Here is a 20,823-nt window from a genome sequence, read left to right on the forward strand (position 1 = left end):
AGGTACAAAGAAGGTAGCTGCGAAGAAACCATGGGTAACAGAAGAAATACTTCATTTGATTGATGAAAGGAGGAAGTACAAACATGTTCCGGGAAAATCAGGAATACAGAAACACAAGTCGCTGAGGAATGAAATAAATAGGAAGTGCAGGGAAGCTAAGACGAAATTGCTACAGGAAAAAAGTGAAGACATCGAAAAAGATATGATTGTCGGAAGGACAGATTCAGCATACAGGAAAGTCAAAACAACCTTTGGTGACATTAAAAGCAACGGTGGTAACATTAAGAGTGCAACGGGAATACCACTGTTAAATGCAGAGGAGAGAGCAGATAGGTGGAAAGAATACATTGAAAGCATCTATGAGGGTGAAGATTTGTCTGATGTGATAGAAGAAGAAACAGGGGTCGATTTAGAAGAGATAGGGGATCCAGTATTAGAATCGTAATTTAAAAGAGCTTTGGAGGACTTACGGTCAAATAAGGCAGAAGGGATAGATAACATTCCATCAGAATTTCTAAAATCATTAGGGGAAGTGGCAACAAAACGACTATTCACGTTGGTGTGTAGAATATAAGAGTCTGGCGACATACCATCTGACTTTCGGAAAAGTATCATCCACACAATTCCGAAGACGGCAAGAGCTGACAAGTGCGAGAATTATCGCACAATCAGCTTAACAGCTCACACATCGAAGCTGCTTACAAGAATAATATACAGAAGAATGGAAAAGAAAATTGAGAATGCGCTAGGTTACGATCAGTTCGGCTTTAGGAAAAGTAAAGGCACGAGAGAGGCAATTCTGACGTTACGGCTAATAATGGAAGCAAGGCTAAAGAAAAATCAAGACACGTTCATAGGATTTGTCGACCTGGAAAAAGCGTTCGACAATATAAAATGGTGCAAGCTGTTCGAGATTCTGAAAAAAGTAGGGGTAAGTTATAGCGAGAGACGGGTCATATACAATATGAACAACAACCAAGAGTGAATAATAAGAGTGGGCGATCAAGAACGAAGTGCTCGTATTAAGAAGGGAGTAAGAGAAGGCTGTAGCCTTTCGCCCCTACTCTTCAATCTGTACATCGAGGAAGCAATGATGGAAATAAAAGAAAGGTTCAGGAGTGGAATTAAAATACAAGGTGAAAGGATATCAATGATACGATTCGCTGATGACATTGCTATCCTGAGTGAAAGTGAATAAGAATTAAATGATCTCCTGAAAGGAATGAACAGTCTAACGAGTACACAGTCTGGTTTGAGAGTAAATCGGAGAAAGACGAAGGTAATGAGAAGTAGTAGAAATGAGAACAGCGAGAAACTTAACATCAGGATTGATGGTCACGAAGTCAATGAACTTAATGAATTCTGCTACCTAGGCAGTAAAATAACCAATGACGGACGGAGCAAGGAGGACATCAAAAGCAGACTCGCTATGGCAAAAAAGGAATTTCTGGCCAAGAGAAGTCTACTAATATCAAATACCGGCCTTAATTTGAGGAAGAAATTGCTGAGGATGTACATCTGGAGTACAGCATTGTATGGTAGTGAAACATGGACTGTGGGAAAACCGGAACAGAAGAGAATCGAAGCAGTTGAGATGTGGTGCAATAGACGAATGTTGAAAATCAGGTGGACTGATAAGGTAAGGAATGAGGAGGTTCTACGCAGAATCGGAGAGGAAAGGAATATGTGGAAAATACTGATAAGGAGAAGGGACAGGATGATAGGACATCTGCTAAGACATGAGGTAATGACTTCCATGGTACTAGAGGGAGCTGTAGAGGGCAAAAACTGTAGAGGAAGACAGAGATTGGAATACGTCAAGCAAATAATTGAGGACGTAGGTTGCAAGTGCTACTCTGAGATGAAGAGGTTAGCACAGGAAAGGAATTCGTTGCGGGCCGCATCAAACCAGTCAGTAGACTGACGAAAAAAAAAAAAAAAAGCTACTAGCTGCGAGAAAAGCAAGGCTAGGACTACCGAAGTCCACCCTTCGTATGGCCGACCGCCAGCACATCCTCTGCTGAAATCAAGAATGAGCTTTTGGGCAATTGCTCATGCTCTTACAGGAACACCACAGCAACCAAGGGGATCCCAAAGTGGCTGGTGAAACCTCAACATTTGGAGAAATCGATGGGTTCGAAAGAAGGGATCCCTCCCGGCCACTCAAAGAATCGGACAACAGAGAAATCTATCAACAGGCTTCGCGCTAGTACCACAAGATGCAAGACCAAACTACAGAAGCGGGGCATTCCTGTGGAGTCAGTTTCTTCCAAGTGTGGTGCTGCTCAGAGTAACAGCCATCTACTATTGAGGCCTGCACCGCCAGCAACATGCACCGTGAGAGACCTGATGGGGACGACACGGAATGCACTTTATGTGGCCCATTTCCGGTCAACCAATGTACCAACCGATTTCAGTGATTAAACTCCTTTCCTTAATTGTATGCTCTGTACTTTTAACATGCTGATCTACACACAAGGCGTTTGACAATTAGTGTTACACACTTGTACATATTGTAGAGGCGACTTAGTAGACCAAGCTTTACGTAGTTACCCATGACGGAAAAGCCATCCGACGACGCCAAAAAAAAAAAAAAAAAGTTCAAATATGTGTGAAATCTTATGGGACTTAACTGCTAAGGTCATCAGTCCCTAAGCTTACACACTACTTAATCTAAATTATCCTAAGGACAAACACACACACACCCATGCCCGAGGGAGGACTCGAAACTCCGCCCGGATCAGCCGCACAGTCCATGACTGCAGCGCCACCGACCGCTCGGCTAATCCCGCGCGACACGATGCCACATAGGGTCAAAGTTACAGGCACCGGCGCCTCTAAATGCTTGTATATACACGGTTATTCCTTGATGATGATACAAACTTTCTAGGATGATGGAGAAGAATAAATACACTCCTGGAAATTGAAATAAGAACACCGTGAATTCATTGTCCCAGGAAGGGGAAACTATATTGACACATTCCTGGGGTCAGATACATCACATGATCACACTGACAGAACCACAGGCACATAGACACAGGCAACAGAGCATGCACAATGTCGGCACTAGTACAGTGTATATCCATCTTTCGCAGAAATGCAGGCTGCTATTCTCCCATGGAGACGATCGTAGAGATGCTGGATGTAGTCCTGTGGAACGGCTTGCCATGCCATTTCCACCTGGCGCCTCAGTTGGACCAGCGTTCGTGCTGGACGTGCAGACCGCGTGAGACGACGCTACATCCAGTCCCAAACATGCTCAATGGGGGACAGATCCGGAGATCTTGCTGGCCAGGGTAGTTGACTTACACCTTCTAGAGCACGTTGGGTGGCACGGGATACATGCGGACGTGCATTGTCCTGTTGGAACAGCAAGTTCCCTTGCCGGTCTAGGAATGGTAGAACGATGGGTTCGATGACGGTTTGGATGTACCGTGCACTATTCAGTGTCCCCTCGACGATCACCAGAGGTGTACGGCCAGTGTAGGAGATCGCTCCCCACACCATGATGCCGGGTGTTGGCCCTGTGTGCCTCGGTCGTATGCAGTCCTGATTGTGGCGCTCACCTGCACGGCGCCAAACACGCATACGACCATCATTGGCACCAAGGCAGAAGCGACTCGCATCGCTGAAGACGACACGTCTCCATTCGTCACTCCATTCACGCCTCTCACGACACCACTGGAGGCGGGCTGCACGATGTTGGGACGTGAGCAGAAGACGGCCTAAGGGTGTGCGGGACCGTAGGCCAGCTTCATGGAGACGGTTGCGAATGGTCCTCGCCGATACCCCAGGAGCAACAGTGTCCCTAATTTGCTGGGAAGTGGCGGTGCGGTCCCCTACGGCACTGCGTAGGATCCTACGGTCTTGGCGTGCATCCGTGCGTCGCTGCTGTCCGGTCCCAGGTCGACGGGCACTGTGCACCTTCCGCCGACCACTGGCGACAACATCGATGTATTGAGGAGACTTCACGCCCCACGTGTTGAGCAATTCGGCGGTACGTCCACCCGGCCTCCCGCCTTCCCACTATACACCCTCGCTCAGAGTCCGTCAACTGCACATACGGTTCACGTCCACGCTGTCGCGGCATGCTACCAGGGTTAAAGACTGCGATGGAGCTCCGTATGCCACAGCAAACTGGCTGACACTGACGGCGGCGGTGCACAAATGTTGCGCAGCTAGCGCCATTCGACGGCCAACACCGCGGTTCCTGGTGTGTCCGCTGTGCCGTGCGTGTGATCATTGCTTGTACAGCCCTCTCACAGTGTCCGGAGCAAGTATGGTGGGTCTGACACACCGGTGTCAATGTGTTCTTTCTTCCATTTCCAGGAGTGTATATCAATTTGAGGTAAGGATTTCTCTGCCGGAAACGAACGAGTCGAAAGTTATAAACGAAATCTGCTCTGACACCTCTGACAATGGAATACATGTACTGGTACTGTTGTTGCTTAATACTGCAGGGTAGGCAACTTTCAGAGGTGGCAGTATCGACCAAAAGAGACAAAAATGCCCATAAACATGGGCTCTAAAATGAATATCTGTGGAACTATGAGCACTTGTTGATCTTCGCTAGTCCATACTCCCATCTCTGAAAGTTGCCTACACCACAGTCTTAGCAACGACAGTGACAGAACACCGGTGCAGAGATCCTTGCCTCAGGTGGACACACTTATCCCTCCCCATCATCTCAGAAGGTTTTTAACATCATTACAGAATTACAGGCACCGGCGCCACCTACAACTTTGAGGCTCTACAGCGTCGTTGGATAACGTTTACGGACATGGGTTCCCAATGTAAACCATGATCTACTAACAATAAGTCCCCTCTACAACCTACAGGAGTGAATAACATGAACTAAGAAACACCCTGTATACAAAAAACATTGTCCCGGCCGAGTGACTCATCATCGCTCAACCCAAACAGCTAAGGAACGAAATATGGAGAGGGTGCTGGTCTTATACTACAGGCATCGTCTAAGAAAGGATTTTTCGACATTCCACTCCTAAGGGTATGCAATAGGGGATGAAAGGTTTTTTGAAATATGTCACTGTTAACGCAATTTTGAAGCTAGACCTACGAAAATCGGTATTTGGTTCCTCGGTGAGGAAATAAAGAAACACGTGTTTCAGCATTTTTGGATATTAAACAACAATGATGGCGAAATAGTGCCTGGATGGTTTTTTGCTAATGAATCATTATTAAAGTACTACTAGCGCATTTTTAAAGCTATCCCTAAAGGGGAGAAATAGAGGGGGGGGGGGTGGAACGTTTTATAAAAATATTTCATTTGGAAAGCATTTTCAAAGATAAATCAATGAAAATTTGAATTTGGCTTCTCGGTTAGAATTTTAAAAAATGTGTGTTTCACTGTTTTTGGAATTTTAACCCCACGTGGGTGAAAAAGGGGATGAAAATTTTTATTGAAATATTTCATGATGCAAGTATTTTTGAAGCTAAATGAATTTGGCTTCTCAGTTAGAAATAAAAATAACGCATTCCAGTGTTTTCGGAAATTCAACCCTCTAAGGGGGTTAAATAGGGGCAGACTGATTTACTGTCTCATCATCGCCCAGCCCAAAGTGTTAAGGGTAGGAACTTGAAATTTGGAGAGCACACGGATCTAATACCGCGGATATCGTTTAAGAAGGGATTGTTCAAGTTCCACTCATAAGGTGTGAAACAGGGGATGGAAGGGTTTTGGAAAATATGTCTCTATTAAGGCAATTTTTGAAGCTAGAACTACACGGAATTGGCATTTAGTTTCTCACTCAGAAATTAAAAAAATACGCGTTTCAGCATTCTTGAAAGTTCAAACACAAAGGGGTAAATTAGTTTTTTTAAATAAATCATTATTGAAGAATTAATAAAGAATTTTAAGCTAAATCTATGAAAATTAGTGTTTGATTTCTCGAATAGAAATAAGCAAATACGTGGTTTCAGTGTTTTTGAAATTTCCACCCGTTAGGGAGTGAAATAGAGGATGGAAATATTTATGGAATCGTTTGATTATAAAAGTATTTTCAAAGTTAAATCTACGAAAATTTACGTTTGCCTTCTCTGTTAGAAATAAAAAAAACACGTGTTTCACTGTTTCTGGAAATTCAGCTTCTAAGGGAGTGTAATGCGGGACGAAAATCCTTAAGGAAATGTTTCGTTGTATTAGAAAAAATTCAAAGTTAAATCTATGAAAATTGATATTTCACTTTTCGGTTACCTATAAAAAATGTGTTAGGGGATGAAAGTTTCTATGAACGTATCACCAGAAAAACGCAAAAGGAATGTGTAACAAAAAAACCTTGGACACCACAATCGCTTTTTGGTCAGAAGTACTTTCGGAAAACACCATGCTCCTACGGGCTTAACTAGCGCATAAAGTTTAGAAAGTGTTGCAGTTTGTGAACAACATTAAAATTTTATTAAAAATAATCTGTGTAGACCACACAGCCCACAGATAAACAACACAGAAGCTGGAGAGTAGTCACTGGATGCTTGTGGCCTAATGTGTTCTGAAGACTCGCGATTTTGCCTCTTATCGAATGATGCAAGGCGTAGAGACTACCAACGGCCAAACGAAGCGTTTAATTCGCGCTTTGTGGATGGTGTAATAAGTACAGGAAGTGGTTCCGTGATATCTCTATGGTGTCTTCCATGCCATGACTTGGGCGCACTAGGTCAGGCTACTGTGAACATCATCAACAACCACCATCATCATCATCAACCACCACCACCATCAACCACCACCACCACCATCATCATCAACCAACAACAACAACAACAACAACAACAACAACAACAACAACAACAACAATCACCATCACCAACAACCACCATCATCAACAACAACAACCATCAACATCAACAACCACTATCAACTTCAACAACCATTATCAACAACCATCATCAACCACCATCATCAACCACCATCATCAACAACCATCATCAACAACCATCATCAACAACTATCATCAACAACTATCATCCTTGAGCCTTCGATTTCTATGTCTTCAGCTGTTCTCCCCAAATAGTACTACGCTGTTCTCTGCACATGTCTATACGATCTTAGTCTTCTTTCCTGAATCTTCTTCCTTATGGGCCCCACTTTCACTGTTCTCCTGATGTATACATGAACCAGGTCGTTTATTTCGAGGTTCTTGGTGACCAACCGTTGCCCTTCTTTTGCCGCTTCATGATGTACAGTACCGTTCAAAGGTATTTTGTAGTTGAACCAGCAGGTTGGCAGGCGTGTTTATCTATGCTCAGAATCAAAACAAGCTGCTTGACCTCGTCCCGCGCTTCCACGTACTGATTTAAACCGTAAACAAATTTTCTAGGGGGTTTCATGGGAGGACTGCAACAAACCTAACTACATAAAACAAATGTAGTTCTAATACTTACAGCAGTGCTTAAAACTAAAGAATACTCAGTAGATTTCATACAAGCTCCCTCAGCAGCACAGAGTCAATGCCAAACACACACCTACGTCGTGAATGTTTTTGGCATCTCACAACAGTTTGTGAGTATCTGGGTCTGGCTTCACGAGATAAGGGGGACAATAGAGAACAATTCACAAATTGATCAGCCCAAAAAGCCACCAAAGAAGACGATAGGATCCCAACAAAAAAAATAATCAGCCCAGGCAATACGTCATGATGTACAAGTAAAATACGATGTGAAGAGCGATATTTCGGCGGTTAAATGTCGCATGACAGCTCCAGATCTGGACGGCAGGCGAACTTCTCCATAACCTACGACAAGTGCGAACAACAGGAAGGTCAGACTAGAGCTGGCTAAGACGCAAGCTTCATGGCCCACTGAAGACCGGTCAGAAATTCTAGGGAATGATGGAAGCAAGTTTAATCTCGTCTCCTAAAACTGGATACAGTATGTTCGAAGGCCGAAAACCGAAAGGAATGACAAAGTGGCAAGTACTCACCACAAGCCTGGAGGAGGGAATACTGTGGTGTGGGCCTGTTTCTCACGAAGTGGCACAGGGCCCCTCTTCGAAATTCGTGTGGTAATGGGTAGTCTGAAGTATGGTGAAACATTAACAGACCATATGATACCACATAGAAGAAGAAATATGCCCCATAATTAGCAACTGAAGCACGACAACGATCCGAAGCATAGTTCCGACCATAAGAAGACAGTTCTGAAACAGCACAGAGTAAAGATATCCGAAAGGCCATGTCGAAGTCCAGATTTAAGCTCCACAGGAAATCTTATTAAATTAAATGTAGATGGCACCTCTATAGACTGTGTAACAGATGCAAAATTTCTAGGAAGGAATATTAATTCTCAGCCGAAGTGATGTGAACATACAAAGGTACTTGCAGACAGAATGTTATCAGCATGTTATGGCCTTAGAATCCCATCTTCAGTGTGTAACATGCAGTGTCTTTTAGTTACATACTATTCATATGTACACGCAGTTCTTAGCTATGGCTTCTTTTTTTGGGGAACAAACGCACAAAATATGAACACAATTTACAAACTCCAAGAAAAGACCATAAGAATAACAACAAAAAATACTAGTAGAGCTCATTGTAAAGATCTGTTCAAAACACTGGGGGTTTTAACTGCTCCATGTGAATACATTTACCAGTCAGTTGAACACATCAAAAATAACATTGGTAATTACTGCGCAAACAGCTCTGTCCATGACCGTGCAACAAGAGATATACTCAACTTACATTTACCAAGAAAAAGTAAACATAATACTCAAAACAGCATTTTCTACCAAGGAACAAACCTGTACAATAAATTACCGAAAGAGATTAAAGCAATTGCAAAAATACACTTATTTAAAAAGGCAGCTACAAAGTAGCTGTTATGCAATACATTTTATACATTGAAGGATTACTTAGTTGAAACAGAGTAGGGGGTTTGATAAAAATGTTATACAAATAAATAATAATGATTATAAAATATCCAACATTCCACTAACTCCGTCATATTATGTTTCTTTCCTTTTTTCCTTTGTAGAAATACTTACCCCAAAGCTATGCACAGCATAATAATAATACATCTTCCTGTTTCTGAGCTCAACATCTCACTAATTATGGAGAGATGCTGGCGCAGTTTTTCAGGATAGCAAATGGGAAGTTGTGGTACAGAAAATTAGCGAGTGCGCAGCGAAAAATGTTATACAAATAAATAATAATGATTATAAAATATCCAACATTCCACTAACTCCTTCATATTATGTTTTTTTCCTTTTTTCCTTTCTAGAAATACTTACCCCAAAGCTATGCACAGCATAATAATAATACATCTTCCTGTTTCTCAGCTCAACATCTCACTAATTATGGAGAGATGCTGGCTCAGTTTTTCAGGATAGCAAATGGGAAGTTGTGGTACAGAAAATTAGCGAGTGCGCAGCGAAGAGAGTGCGCAGCGAAGAGAGTGCGCAGCGAAGAGAGTGCGCAGCGAAGAGAGTGCGCAGCGAAGAGAGTGCGCAGCAAAGAGAGTGCGCAGCGAAGAGAGTGCGCAGCGAAGTATTATGAAACAATGTGTGTATAGTGTGAGTAGTGACACTGTGAGTGAATAATGTGGCATTACAATATTTAGTAAGTTATTTGTAGAAAATGTATTGTATACCAGGAGCAAGTCTAATGATTGTCTCTAACCACAAGTCTGTAAATATATGTGTATAGAAATTAGTACTACTACTACTACGATTTGGGGCAAGCTGGATGGATGTGTTAGGTGAAAAAAACTGCACCAACAAGGAGGCCTTCTATAATGAATTCAGTGAGCAATGGAAGAAGATTCTTCAGGGATGACTTGTCAAACTCTAGGATTCTATGCCATCCAGGTATGCTGCAGTAGTAGAAGCAAAGGTATATGCAACGAAGTGTTAATCTAAGAATGTCCTGGGGGAAGTCACCATTATTGTATTCCTTTTGTTTACTTTTAGCAAAATACCTTTCACTCTATGGAATTTGTTCATTTGTGTTTATTATTGATGCAAAGATTAGAATTGTATAGTATGTGTAAGGAAATTCAGTGATCAGCCAGAACATTATGACCACCTACCTAGTAGCCAATATGAGGACCTTTAGCATGGATAATAGCGGACATGTGTCATGGCGTGGAACCAGTCAGGCCTTGTTACAAAGCTGGAGGAAGTTAACACCACAGTCACTTAATTCCCGTAAATTCCGGAGGGGGGGGGAGGAAGTGGGGGGGGGGGGGGGGAGGCGATGAGATCTGACGACACGTTCAGTCACATCCCAGATGTGTTCGATCGGGCTCAGATCTGGCGAGCTGGGGGGCGAGCACATCAATTGGAACCTGCTACTGTGTTCCGCGAACACTCCATCACATTCCTGGCCTTGTGACATGGCGCGTTATATTTTGGAAAATTGTCGTTGCCATCGGGAAACATAACTGTCGTGAAGGCGTGTACATGGTTGTCAACCAGTGTACGATACTCCTTGGCCATCATGGTGCCTTGCACGAGCTTCACTGGACAGATGGATGTCGACATTAATGTCCCACAGAGCACAATGTAGCCACCGCTAGCTCGCCTCCGTCCCACAGTACAGGTGTCAAAGAGCAGTTCTCCTGGAAAACGACACATGCATGCCGTCCCAATGGCATGCTAAAGAAGGTATTGAGATTCATGAAACTGTGCCACTGCGCCCGGCATCCAGTAACGTGTCCATTTCAAGTTGCCGATGTCGTGGAAAACATCGGTGCACGGGATGCAGAGGTCCATCATTAGGAGTATTTGGTGCACTGTGTGTTCAGACACACTTGTACTCCGCCCGACATTAAATTCTGTTAGTTTACAGTCCACCGCCTGGCTTGTTGTACCAGTCTGCCCAGCCTATGGCGTCAGACATCTGTAATGAGTGGAGGGCTCCCCCACGACGTCTGGTCATGGTTCCACCTTCGTTTCAGCACGGGTTGAAGACACTCACCACAGCACTCTTTGAACACCCGACAAATTGTGCAGTTTCCGAAATGCTCGTGCCGAGCCTCCTGACCATCTCAATCTGCCCCCGGTCAGACTCAGATAGAGAGCGGGCCTTCCCCATTCTGTACACGGGCAGCACACTCACAGACTCTACGTGCTACACATGTGTGTGTGACGAGCAGTCATTCCTCGACAGGTGTTGCTGCTATCGCTCGAACGGGTTTATGTACACTACTCGCCATTACAACTGCTACACCATTAGCTTTCAGAGGATTCACACAAGATTGGCGCTGGTGGCGACACTTACAAAGTGCTGACATGAGGAAAGTTTCCAACCGATTTCTCATACACAAACGGCAGTTTACCGGCGTTGCCTGGTGAAACGTTGTTGTGATGCCTCGTGTAAGGTGGAATGCGTACCATCACGTTTCGGACTTTGATAAAGGTAAGATTGTAGCCTATCGCGATTGCGGTTTATAGTATCGCGACATTGCTGCTCGCGTTGGTCCAGATCCAAAGACTGTTAGCAGTATATGGAATCGGTGAGTTCAGTAGGGTAATACGGAACGCCGTGCTGGATCCCAACGGCGTCGTATCACTAGCAGTCGAGATGACAGGCATCTTATCCGCACGGCTGTAGCGGATCGTGCAGCCACGTCTCGATCCCTGAGTCAACAGATGGGGACGTTTGCAAGACAACAACCATCTGCACGAACAGTTCGACGACGTTTGCAGCGGCATGGACTATCAGCTCGGAGATCATGGCTGCGGGTATTCACAATATGCATAAATGACCTTGTGGATGACATCGGAAGTTCAGTGAGGCTTTTTGCGGATGATGCTGTGGTATATCGAGAGGTTGTAACAATGGAAAATTGTACTGAAATGCATGAGGATCTGCAGCGAATTGACGCATGGTGCAGGGAATGGCAATTGAATCTCAATGTAGACACGTGTAATGTGCTGCGAATACATAGAAAGAAAGATCCCTTATCAATTAGCTACAATATAGCAGGTCAGCAGCTGGAAACAGTTAATGCCATAAATTATCTTGAGTGATTTAAAATGGAATGATCATATAAAGTTGATCGTCGGTAAAGCAGATGCCAGACAGATTAATTGGAAGAATCCTAATGAAATGCAATCCGAAAACAAAGGAAGTAGCTTACAGTATGCTTGTTCACCCGCTGCCTGAATACTGCTCAGCAGTGTGGGATCCGTACCAGATAGGGTTGATAGAAGAGAGAGAGAAGACCCAACGGAGAGCAGTGTGCTTCGTTACAGGATCATTTAGTAATCGCGAAAGCGTTACGGAGTTGATACATAAACTCCAGTGGAAGACTTTGCAGGAGAGACGCTCAGTATCTCGGAACGGGCCTTTGTTGAAGTTTCGAGAACATACCTTCACTGAGGAGTCAAGCAGTATATTGCTCCCTCCTACGTATATCTCGCGAAGAGACCATGAGGATAAAACCAGAGAGATTAGAGCCCACACAGAGGCATACCGACAATCCTTCTTTCTACGAACAATACGAGACTGGAATAGAAGGAAGAACCGATAGAGGTACTCAAAATACCCTCCGCCACACACCGCCAGGTGGCTTGCGGAGTACGGATGTAGATGTAAACGCTGCATCACAGGCAGGAGCGCCTGCGATGATGTACTCAACGACGAACCTGGGTGCACGAATGGCAAAACGTCCTTTTTTGGGATGAATCCAGGTTCTGTTTACAGCATATGATGGTCGCATCCGTGTTTGGCAACGTCGCGGTGAATGCACATTGGAAGCGTGTATTCGTCATTGCCATACTGGCGGATCAGCCGGCGTGATGGTATGGGGTGCCATGGGTTACACGTCTCGGTCACCTCTTGGTCGCATTGACGGCACTTTGAAAAGTGGACGTACATTTCAGATGTGTTACGACCCGTGGCTCTACCCTTCATTCGATCTCTGTGAAACCCTACATTTCAGCAGGATAATGGACGACCCCATGTTGCAGGTCATGTACAAAAAATGTTCGACTGCTGCCCTCGCCAGCACATTCTCCAGATCTCTCACCAATTGAAAACGTCTGGTCAATGGTGGCCGAGCAACTGGCTCGTCACAATACGCCACTCACTACTCTTGATGAACTGTAGTATCGTGTTGAAGCAGCATCGGCAGCTGTACCTGTACACGCCATCCAAGCTCTGTCTCAATGCCCAGGCGTATCAAGGCCGTTATGACGGCCAGAAGTGGTTGTTCTGTGTACTGATTTCTCAGTATCTATGCACCCAAATTGGGTGACAATGTAATCACATGTCAGTTCTAGTATAATATATTTATCCAATGAATACCCGTTTATCATCTGCATTTCTTCTTGGTGTAGCAATTTTAATGGCCAGTAGTGTAGATACTAGGTAAGCAGTCATAACGTTCTGAATGGGGAGTGCAAAGTACACATTATGAAGATTTGATAATTAAGTTCTTTCATTTCAATTTTCTACTAAAGAATTTGTTTTTCCAAATTTATTGTCTCTACAAAATGCTTTTGATCGATAGAATATATACTTTGGATACTCAAATTTGCCAAGGTAAAGTAATCCATGTTCACAGGGCAGCACACAAACACACGATCCTGGTTTGACGACCACTCAAACGCGCTAGCGCATTTCGACTGGCATACTACACGATCCGATCTCCATCCCGGAGAAAATGTCTGGGACTATTTGGACCAGTGAGTGCAACATAGCAAACATCATCCACATCTACATCTACATGATTACTCTGTAATCGAGTGCCTGGCAGACGGTTCATTGAACCATCTAGTAACTATTTCTCTACCGTTCCACTCTGCAACGACGCGCGGGAAAAAACGAGCACTTAAATCTTTCTGTGACAGCTCGGATTTCTCTTATTTTATCACGATGATCATTTCTCCCAATGTAGGTGGGCACCAACATAGTGTTTTCGTAATCGGAAGAGAAAGTTGGTGATTGAAATTTTTACGAGAAGAAACATCTGTTTTCACGATTGCCACCTCATATCAAGTACCATGGCCTTGGCACTCTACATCTGCATCTACATACATACTCCGCAAACCACCATACGGTGCATGGCGGAGGGTACCTCACTCCCCCAACTTCGCTGTAATACAAAACGAGCTGCACTTCTTTGAACTCAATAGTGCAAGAGGGCAGACAAGCGTTTCCACAAGCAGAGCTACTGCACTTTCTAAGTGTTCTGCCAATAAACTGAGATCTTTGGTTTGTTTTCCCCACAACGTAATCTACATGATCGTTCCAGTTTAAGTTATTTTTAACTGTAGTCACTAAGTACGAAGGTAATCCCAAAATTAAGGTCTCCTATTTTTTCATAAGTACAGAACTCTGTGTGGCAGTTGGTTACACTGTTATGAAGATGCTTCACGCGCTGTGTGTAAACATCCGCACGCTGAGGCGCTCAGTCTTGGCTTGGCAGCCGTTGAGAACGGAGCTCCCGTTGGATGTTACCGCCAAGTGCGAACTGCGCGCAGTTATTCGGTTTTTGAACGCAAAGGGCACTGCACCAGTCGAAAACCATCGCCAATTTGACGGAAGTGTATGGTGAGTCGTGCATGGATGTCAAAAATATTCGTAAGTGGTGCAGAGAGTTTGCAGCTGGTCGGACCGAAATTGACGACCAACAAAAAAGCGGAAGACCGTTAATTTCTGAGGAGACAGTGTTGAAGGTTGAGCAAAGCATGCGTAAAGATCCGCGGATCACCCAGGATGATCTCTACACGTTGGTTCCTGAGGATTCCCGAAGCACCGCTCACAGAATTTTAACAGAAACATTGGACTACCAGAAGGTGTGCGCAAGATGGGTGCCACGCATGCTGACTGAGGACCACATGCGGCAACGAGTTGCACCCGAACAGGACAACTTTCTGGACTCAATTGTCACGGGTGACGAAACCTGGGCATATCTGAAACCAAGCGACAATCACGCCAGTGGCGGCATCCTTCTTTGCTAAAGCCGCGGAAATTCAAACCAACACAGCCTGCCGGTAAAGTCATGACAACCGTTTTTTGGGATCGGAAATGGGTATTGTTGGTCGACTTTGTGGCCACTGGGACCACAGTTAACGCTGACAGGTACTGCGAGACTCTGAAAAAACTCAAACGGGCTATTCAGAAACGGAGAACAGGAATGTTGAGCAAGGGCGTACACATTCTCCATGACAACGCTCGCCCACACATCGCTCAGCAAACCGTTGCTAAAAAAAAAAAAAAAAAGGGTTCCAATGGCTCTGAGCGCTATTGGACTTAACATCTGTGGTCATCAGTCCCCTAGAACTTAGAACTACTTAAACCTAACTCACCTAAGGACATCACACACATCAATACCCGAGGCAGGATTCGAACCTGTGACCGCAGCAGTCGCGCGGTTCCGGACTGAGCGCCTAGAACCGCGAGACCACCGCGGCTGGCAAACCGTTGCTCTACTGGAATAGTTTCACTGGAACATAATCACGCACCCACCCTAGGGTTCTGACTTGGCGCCTAGTGACTCTCACCTGTTCCCTAGGTTAAAAGAATATTTGGCCGGAAAGCAATCCAGTTCCGATGATGAGGTGAAAGAAGAGGTTCATAACTTTCTGAACAGCAACACAACTGCATCGACAGAAATGGTGATTATGTCGAAAAATAGCTAAATGTTCAAGTTGTAAAGTAATGTAAACCATTGTAGACACAAACAGGTCTATGAACTAATAAAAAAATAGGAGACCTTACTTTTGGGGTTACCTTCGTATATAGTTGAATTTAAAGCCATTAGATTTGTATGATTTATCGAGCCCATTACTTTTTAGTATCCATGTGGATCTAGTCACACTTTTCATTATTTAGAGTCAATTGCCAATTTTCTCACCAAACAAATATTTTGTCTAAATCATTTCGCACATACTTTTGACCATTTGATAACTTTAAAACACGGTAAATGAAAGTGTCATCTGCACAAAATCTAAGAGGGCTGCCCAGACTGTCTCGTATGTCGTTTCTGTAGATCTACGAGATATGATCACCAATGAGCGCGTTTACTTGAATGTGGACAACATGCAGAAACTTATGAACAGTCTTTTCTCTGATTTGACGCCTTGCCTTACTTTGACGAGTCCGATTCGCGGAAACAGATACGGACCAAACGTAGCCAAATAACTTAACGTAGAGGAAAATGACGGCGGCCATAAGGCTGTGATAGTAACTATGAGTACGAATTTTGCAAGGAATGTTAAGAAAGGTAGGAAAATAGTATTGCTTAGTCGTTTTTGCTAACCAAGGTGGTGGATGTTTCTGCAGCTAAATATTAACTGCGCGCAGCTACGATACTTACTCTTCATCAAACAACGGAAGAGCTTCCAGTACACTCTCAAGTGAGAACATCCTGAAAACAAGAAATTGAGCAATTAGATTTCTGCAGAGTTGTTACATCTTATTAAGTCATGTCCTTGGTCACATATTGATATCTCACTAAGACAAGGTAATTTTAGGTACACATTATAACAAGCTATTGCTACACTACTTCATAAGAAATTGTTTTACCACCCAAAAAGGAGAGGGAGAGAGAGGAGACAGTCAGAGACAAGGGTGTCGTCAGCTGTGCCCAGTGAAGTGTGATAGAACAGCCGTTATTTTCTGTACTGGATGGTCAGATAGAGTCTGAATAGTTCGCAAAGGTGTTGCAGAGTAGGTCCTACTGGGAAATAAGTGTTGGGAAAAAATTTGACGCGTTGCTCCATTTCCCAGTTAACTAGCACTGAACCACTTTTGACACCGTTCCTCACAAGCGACTTCTAATCAAGCTGCAGACCTATGGGGTATCGTCTCAGTTGTGCGACTGGATTCGTGATTTCCTGTCAGGAAGGTCGCAGTTCGTAGTAATAGACGGCAAATCATCGAGTAAAACTGAAGTGATATCAGGTGTTCCCCAGGAAAGCGTCCTGGGACCTCTGCTGTTCCTGATCTATATAAATGACCTGGGTGACAATCTTAGCAGTTCTCTTAGACTGTTCGCAGATGATGCTGTAATTTACCGTCTAGTAAGGTCATCCGAAGACCAGTATCAGTTTCAAAGCGATTTAGAAAAGGTTGCTGTATGGTGCGGCAGGTGGCAGTTGACGCTAAATAACGAAAAGTGTGAGATGATCCACAAGAGTTCCAAAAGAAATCCGTTGGAATTCGATTACTCGATAAATAGTACAATTTTCAAGGCTGTCAGTTCAACTAAGTACCTGGGTGTTAAAATTAAACAACTTCAGTTGGAAGGACCACATAGATAATATTGTGGGGAAGGCGAGCCAAAGGTTGCGTTTTATTGGCAGGACACTTAGAAGATGCAACAAGCCCACTAAAGAGACAGCTTACACTACACTCGTTCGTCCTCTGTTAGAATATTGCTGCACGGTGTGGGAATCTTACCAGGTGGGATTGACGGAGGACATCGAAAAGGTGCAAAAAAGGGCAGCTCGTTTTGTATTATCACGTAATAGGGGAGATAGTGTGGCAGATATGATACGCGAGTTGGGATGGAAGTCATTACAGCAATGACATTTTTCGTCGCGGCGAGACCTTTTTACGAAATTTCAGTCACCAACTTTCTCTTCCGAATGCGAAAATATTTTGTTGAGCCCAACCTACATAGGTAGGAATGATCATCAAAATAAAATAAGAGAAATCAGAGCTCGAACAGAAAGGTTTAGGAGTTCGTTTTTCCCGCTCGCTGTTCGGGAGTGGAATAGTAGAGAGATAGTATGATTGTGGTTCGATGAACCCTCTGCCAAGCACTTAAATGTGAATTGCAGAGTAGTCATGTAGATGTAGAAGTTAGCCAATCAGGTGCTCGTGCGTGCAAAATTTAAGTGGCCCATCATAGACAACGTCGCCAAACGTGTGATTTGTTTGGTATCCTAAAACTGTAAAAGAGAGTGATGCAAGAATTGGACACGGGAGAATAGTGGGGATTGAACCTGAGCCAAAGGCTGAGCAGTCCCTTTGAGGCGTAGCGCCGTATAAAGCTCCTGCCTTGTAGGCGGTTAAGTGGGAGATGTGTCTCAGAGCTGGGTAGTGACAGATGGTGAACGTGAGACTGGATGTGCACGTAGTTTATGTATCAGCCGATAGAGGACAGTACTGGATAGGGGACTGATTTAGTTTCGGTTGTGCCCACTAGAGTGCACTAAAGTAATAGAATGTTTTTCACAAACTGTTCTAGTATTTTCATAATGTTATTATGTCTTTTTGTGTATGTAAAATGTTATAAATGTATTTTAACAGTATGAATGATGCGTGAGTGTGGTTTAAGGTTAATATGAAGATAATTGTTTAAAGCGTTATGTAGTAGGATTTATTGTGGGAATATTTCGAAGCAGTATGGATATGGATAAGGGGGATTTCTGTAGAATAGATTTCTAAAGTAAGTTTATGGCAAAGGGAAAGTTAATTCAGGTATAAATAACAATAGTAAATAAGTTTATGCATAAGCAAAACTTCAGCGTATTATATAGTTACGTCGGTAAAAAGTGCAGTCGTTAGGTTTACTATTTTGCGATTGGTTATTGATGAAAAGCGCGGATTGACGCGGGAGAATGTTGGTTTGCTATTGGCTGTTGAGTAAACTGACCAATGGTAAAGTAATATTCTTCGCGCGCTTTTCTCTGCTGGCAGAGAAGCCTTAGAGTATTCTAGAGAAGAGTCGAAGCCTAGCCATGAAACAGGTCGGAAGTGTGTAATAGTTGTAGTTGTAGTTGTAGTTGTAGTAGTAGTAGTAGTAGTAGTAGTAGTAGTAGTAGTAGTAGTTCCGACGGAAATGATAAGTTGCCGGATCTAGCAGTGTTTCATACATCAAAAGTGTTGGAAAGTGTGTAGAAATTCCGGAATTTTTAAGCGAATTTTGTGACGAGAAAAGACATACATTCCGTGTGGCGTATTGAGCAGGTCGGTGGCTAAAAACTGTGACTGCATTAGGTACCGACAGACTTAATATTTGGCGAGCATCATCGATCTAAAACAATCAGTATTTTTTTAGCTATTATGTTTCCGGGAAATGCAACACCATAAACTTGCTAACGTGAGTGAAAGGGATTGTGAGTGACTGTGTTAAGACTAGCACGAGCTTGGCAGTGATACTTGTTCGCCCAAGTTTCAGAATATATTAATTGAGGACAAAATTTCCAAACTCTCATTTGTGTGAAAACTTTCTCCCGAAACGTAGATTAGTAACTTTAATTGCAGCCTGGTCCACGTTGAAGTACAGTAGGTCTCACTCGGCTTTCCTACTGATGATGTGCTGAGACAATGTTCACAGGTAGGTGCAGGTAAAGGGACGGAAAGAACCGCACCGCTGCACTTTGCGCTGTCTTCTATGCTATGAGAACGGTACAGTCCTAAAGCACCGACTGCACACCGACCAGCGCAGCACCGCGAAACGACATCGAGAAGGCACTGACCCGCGCGCCAGTGGAAAGAGCAGGCAGTGCCACACCTCCGGGAAGACAGAGCTCAGAGCCCCCTGTCAACGTTGACTTAACCAGCCGCCCATCGCTAGTCAGCCCAGTTCGATCCCAGACTTCGAGAGCATCAGTGTTGACAGGCGAAGGCTGTGGCGCTGGGATCACAGATTTACTTTAACCCTTTCGTGGGGAAAATTGTTGAGCAGTTTTTTTTAATGAATGGAAAGCAGATAGTAGTTAACAGATAGGTATATTTATCGTCCAAAATATAAAATTTGCTCCAACTGTGAAAGTGAGGTCACACAACAAGTTGGGAAGTATTCTTCCCACTGCCCTTCCTTGAAGTTAAATGACAAAAACAACTTTTTCAATATATATCATATTTATTTGATAATTCACTTCTCTTGTTACAATGATTGTTCACAATTACTTGCAATGAAATTTTCTGAGACATGGGTCTAATGCAAAGTGGTTTTTCACAACTACAATGACGGCATGTCCAGTAGGTTTCTTCTAAAGTGGGTTGATGCTCCCGTACAGCCGTATATTGAAATTCTTCAGGTATTTTACCCCTTTTTGCCAGAAAGACAGGTTTTTGTCCACGCCTTTTTTGGGATGAGAAGCCAGCGATCAATTGTCTGGCTAGATGGATCCTGTAAGTGAGCTGATCGTGCTCTCCACTTTCTCTTTTACTTATTTTCCACAGTATAAAACTGTTCACTGCAGCAACGTCCACCAGCAAATCAAATATTCTGTGCCATCATTTTACAGAACGTCTGCCAACGGCATAACTTTCTCGTAATTGATCAAACTTATCGACACCACCCATTATTTTGTTGTATACTGCCACAACTTCAGGACAAGAAATCTCTGTCCTAGTACCATCCTTGTTTTTCCTTTTCACTGTGGCTGTTTCTCATGGGTCATGAATCGAGGACAGGAAAGTGACTGGACGGTTATCCTTCCATTTCACTGCAGAAATGGCTCCTTTTGTTTCAAACTAGAATTCTCCTCGTTCCAATTTTACGTTTTGCTTCATAAATTTGGGTAAATCAAAAGTATTTACCTTATACTATAGCTTTGTGGAAAAAAATCACAAAATATCACGGAAACAGCACTGAAAGGCTCCTCTACAAAGCAACACTCAGCTATACAATGCCTCTGCTCGAAGGTACAGTAAAAACGGCGGGAACTTCCGAATGGAAGTAGTACCCTATACAGTTCACTAGGTGGTAGCACCGTACAGAGGTGGCAACTGTGAATCCCACGGGACTAGGAGCGAGTTCATTGTAGCGGGAAGCATGTTTCGCACGGCTCACGAAAGGGTTAAACTTTGTACACCTTTGGTAGGCCAATAAAACAACATAATGTTGTGCCATCCCTGCCACAAACTTTTATTTCGCAGGTGATGGAATAAAGACTGAAAATAAGTT

The 20,823-nt window shown here is 43.7% G+C and overlaps 1 protein-coding gene across 3 annotated transcripts in view; it reads right to left on the minus strand.

The window, feature by feature from the left end:
* Positions 1 to 20,823, minus strand: part of LOC126291993 (uncharacterized) — a 177,248-nt gene that overhangs the window by 89,692 nt on the left and 66,733 nt on the right. For all 3 annotated transcript variants that reach the window (XM_049985766.1, XM_049985767.1, XM_049985765.1), the window contains exon 2: positions 16,276 to 16,326. In XM_049985766.1, the coding sequence (XP_049841723.1) occupies positions 16,276 to 16,325 (50 nt within the window). In that variant the 5' untranslated portion in view covers position 16,326. The remainder of the gene's footprint in view (positions 1 to 16,275; positions 16,327 to 20,823) is intronic.

This window comes from Schistocerca gregaria, chromosome 9 (assembly GCF_023897955.1).
Source record: "Schistocerca gregaria isolate iqSchGreg1 chromosome 9, iqSchGreg1.2, whole genome shotgun sequence".
NCBI lineage: Eukaryota > Metazoa > Arthropoda > Insecta > Orthoptera > Acrididae > Schistocerca > Schistocerca gregaria.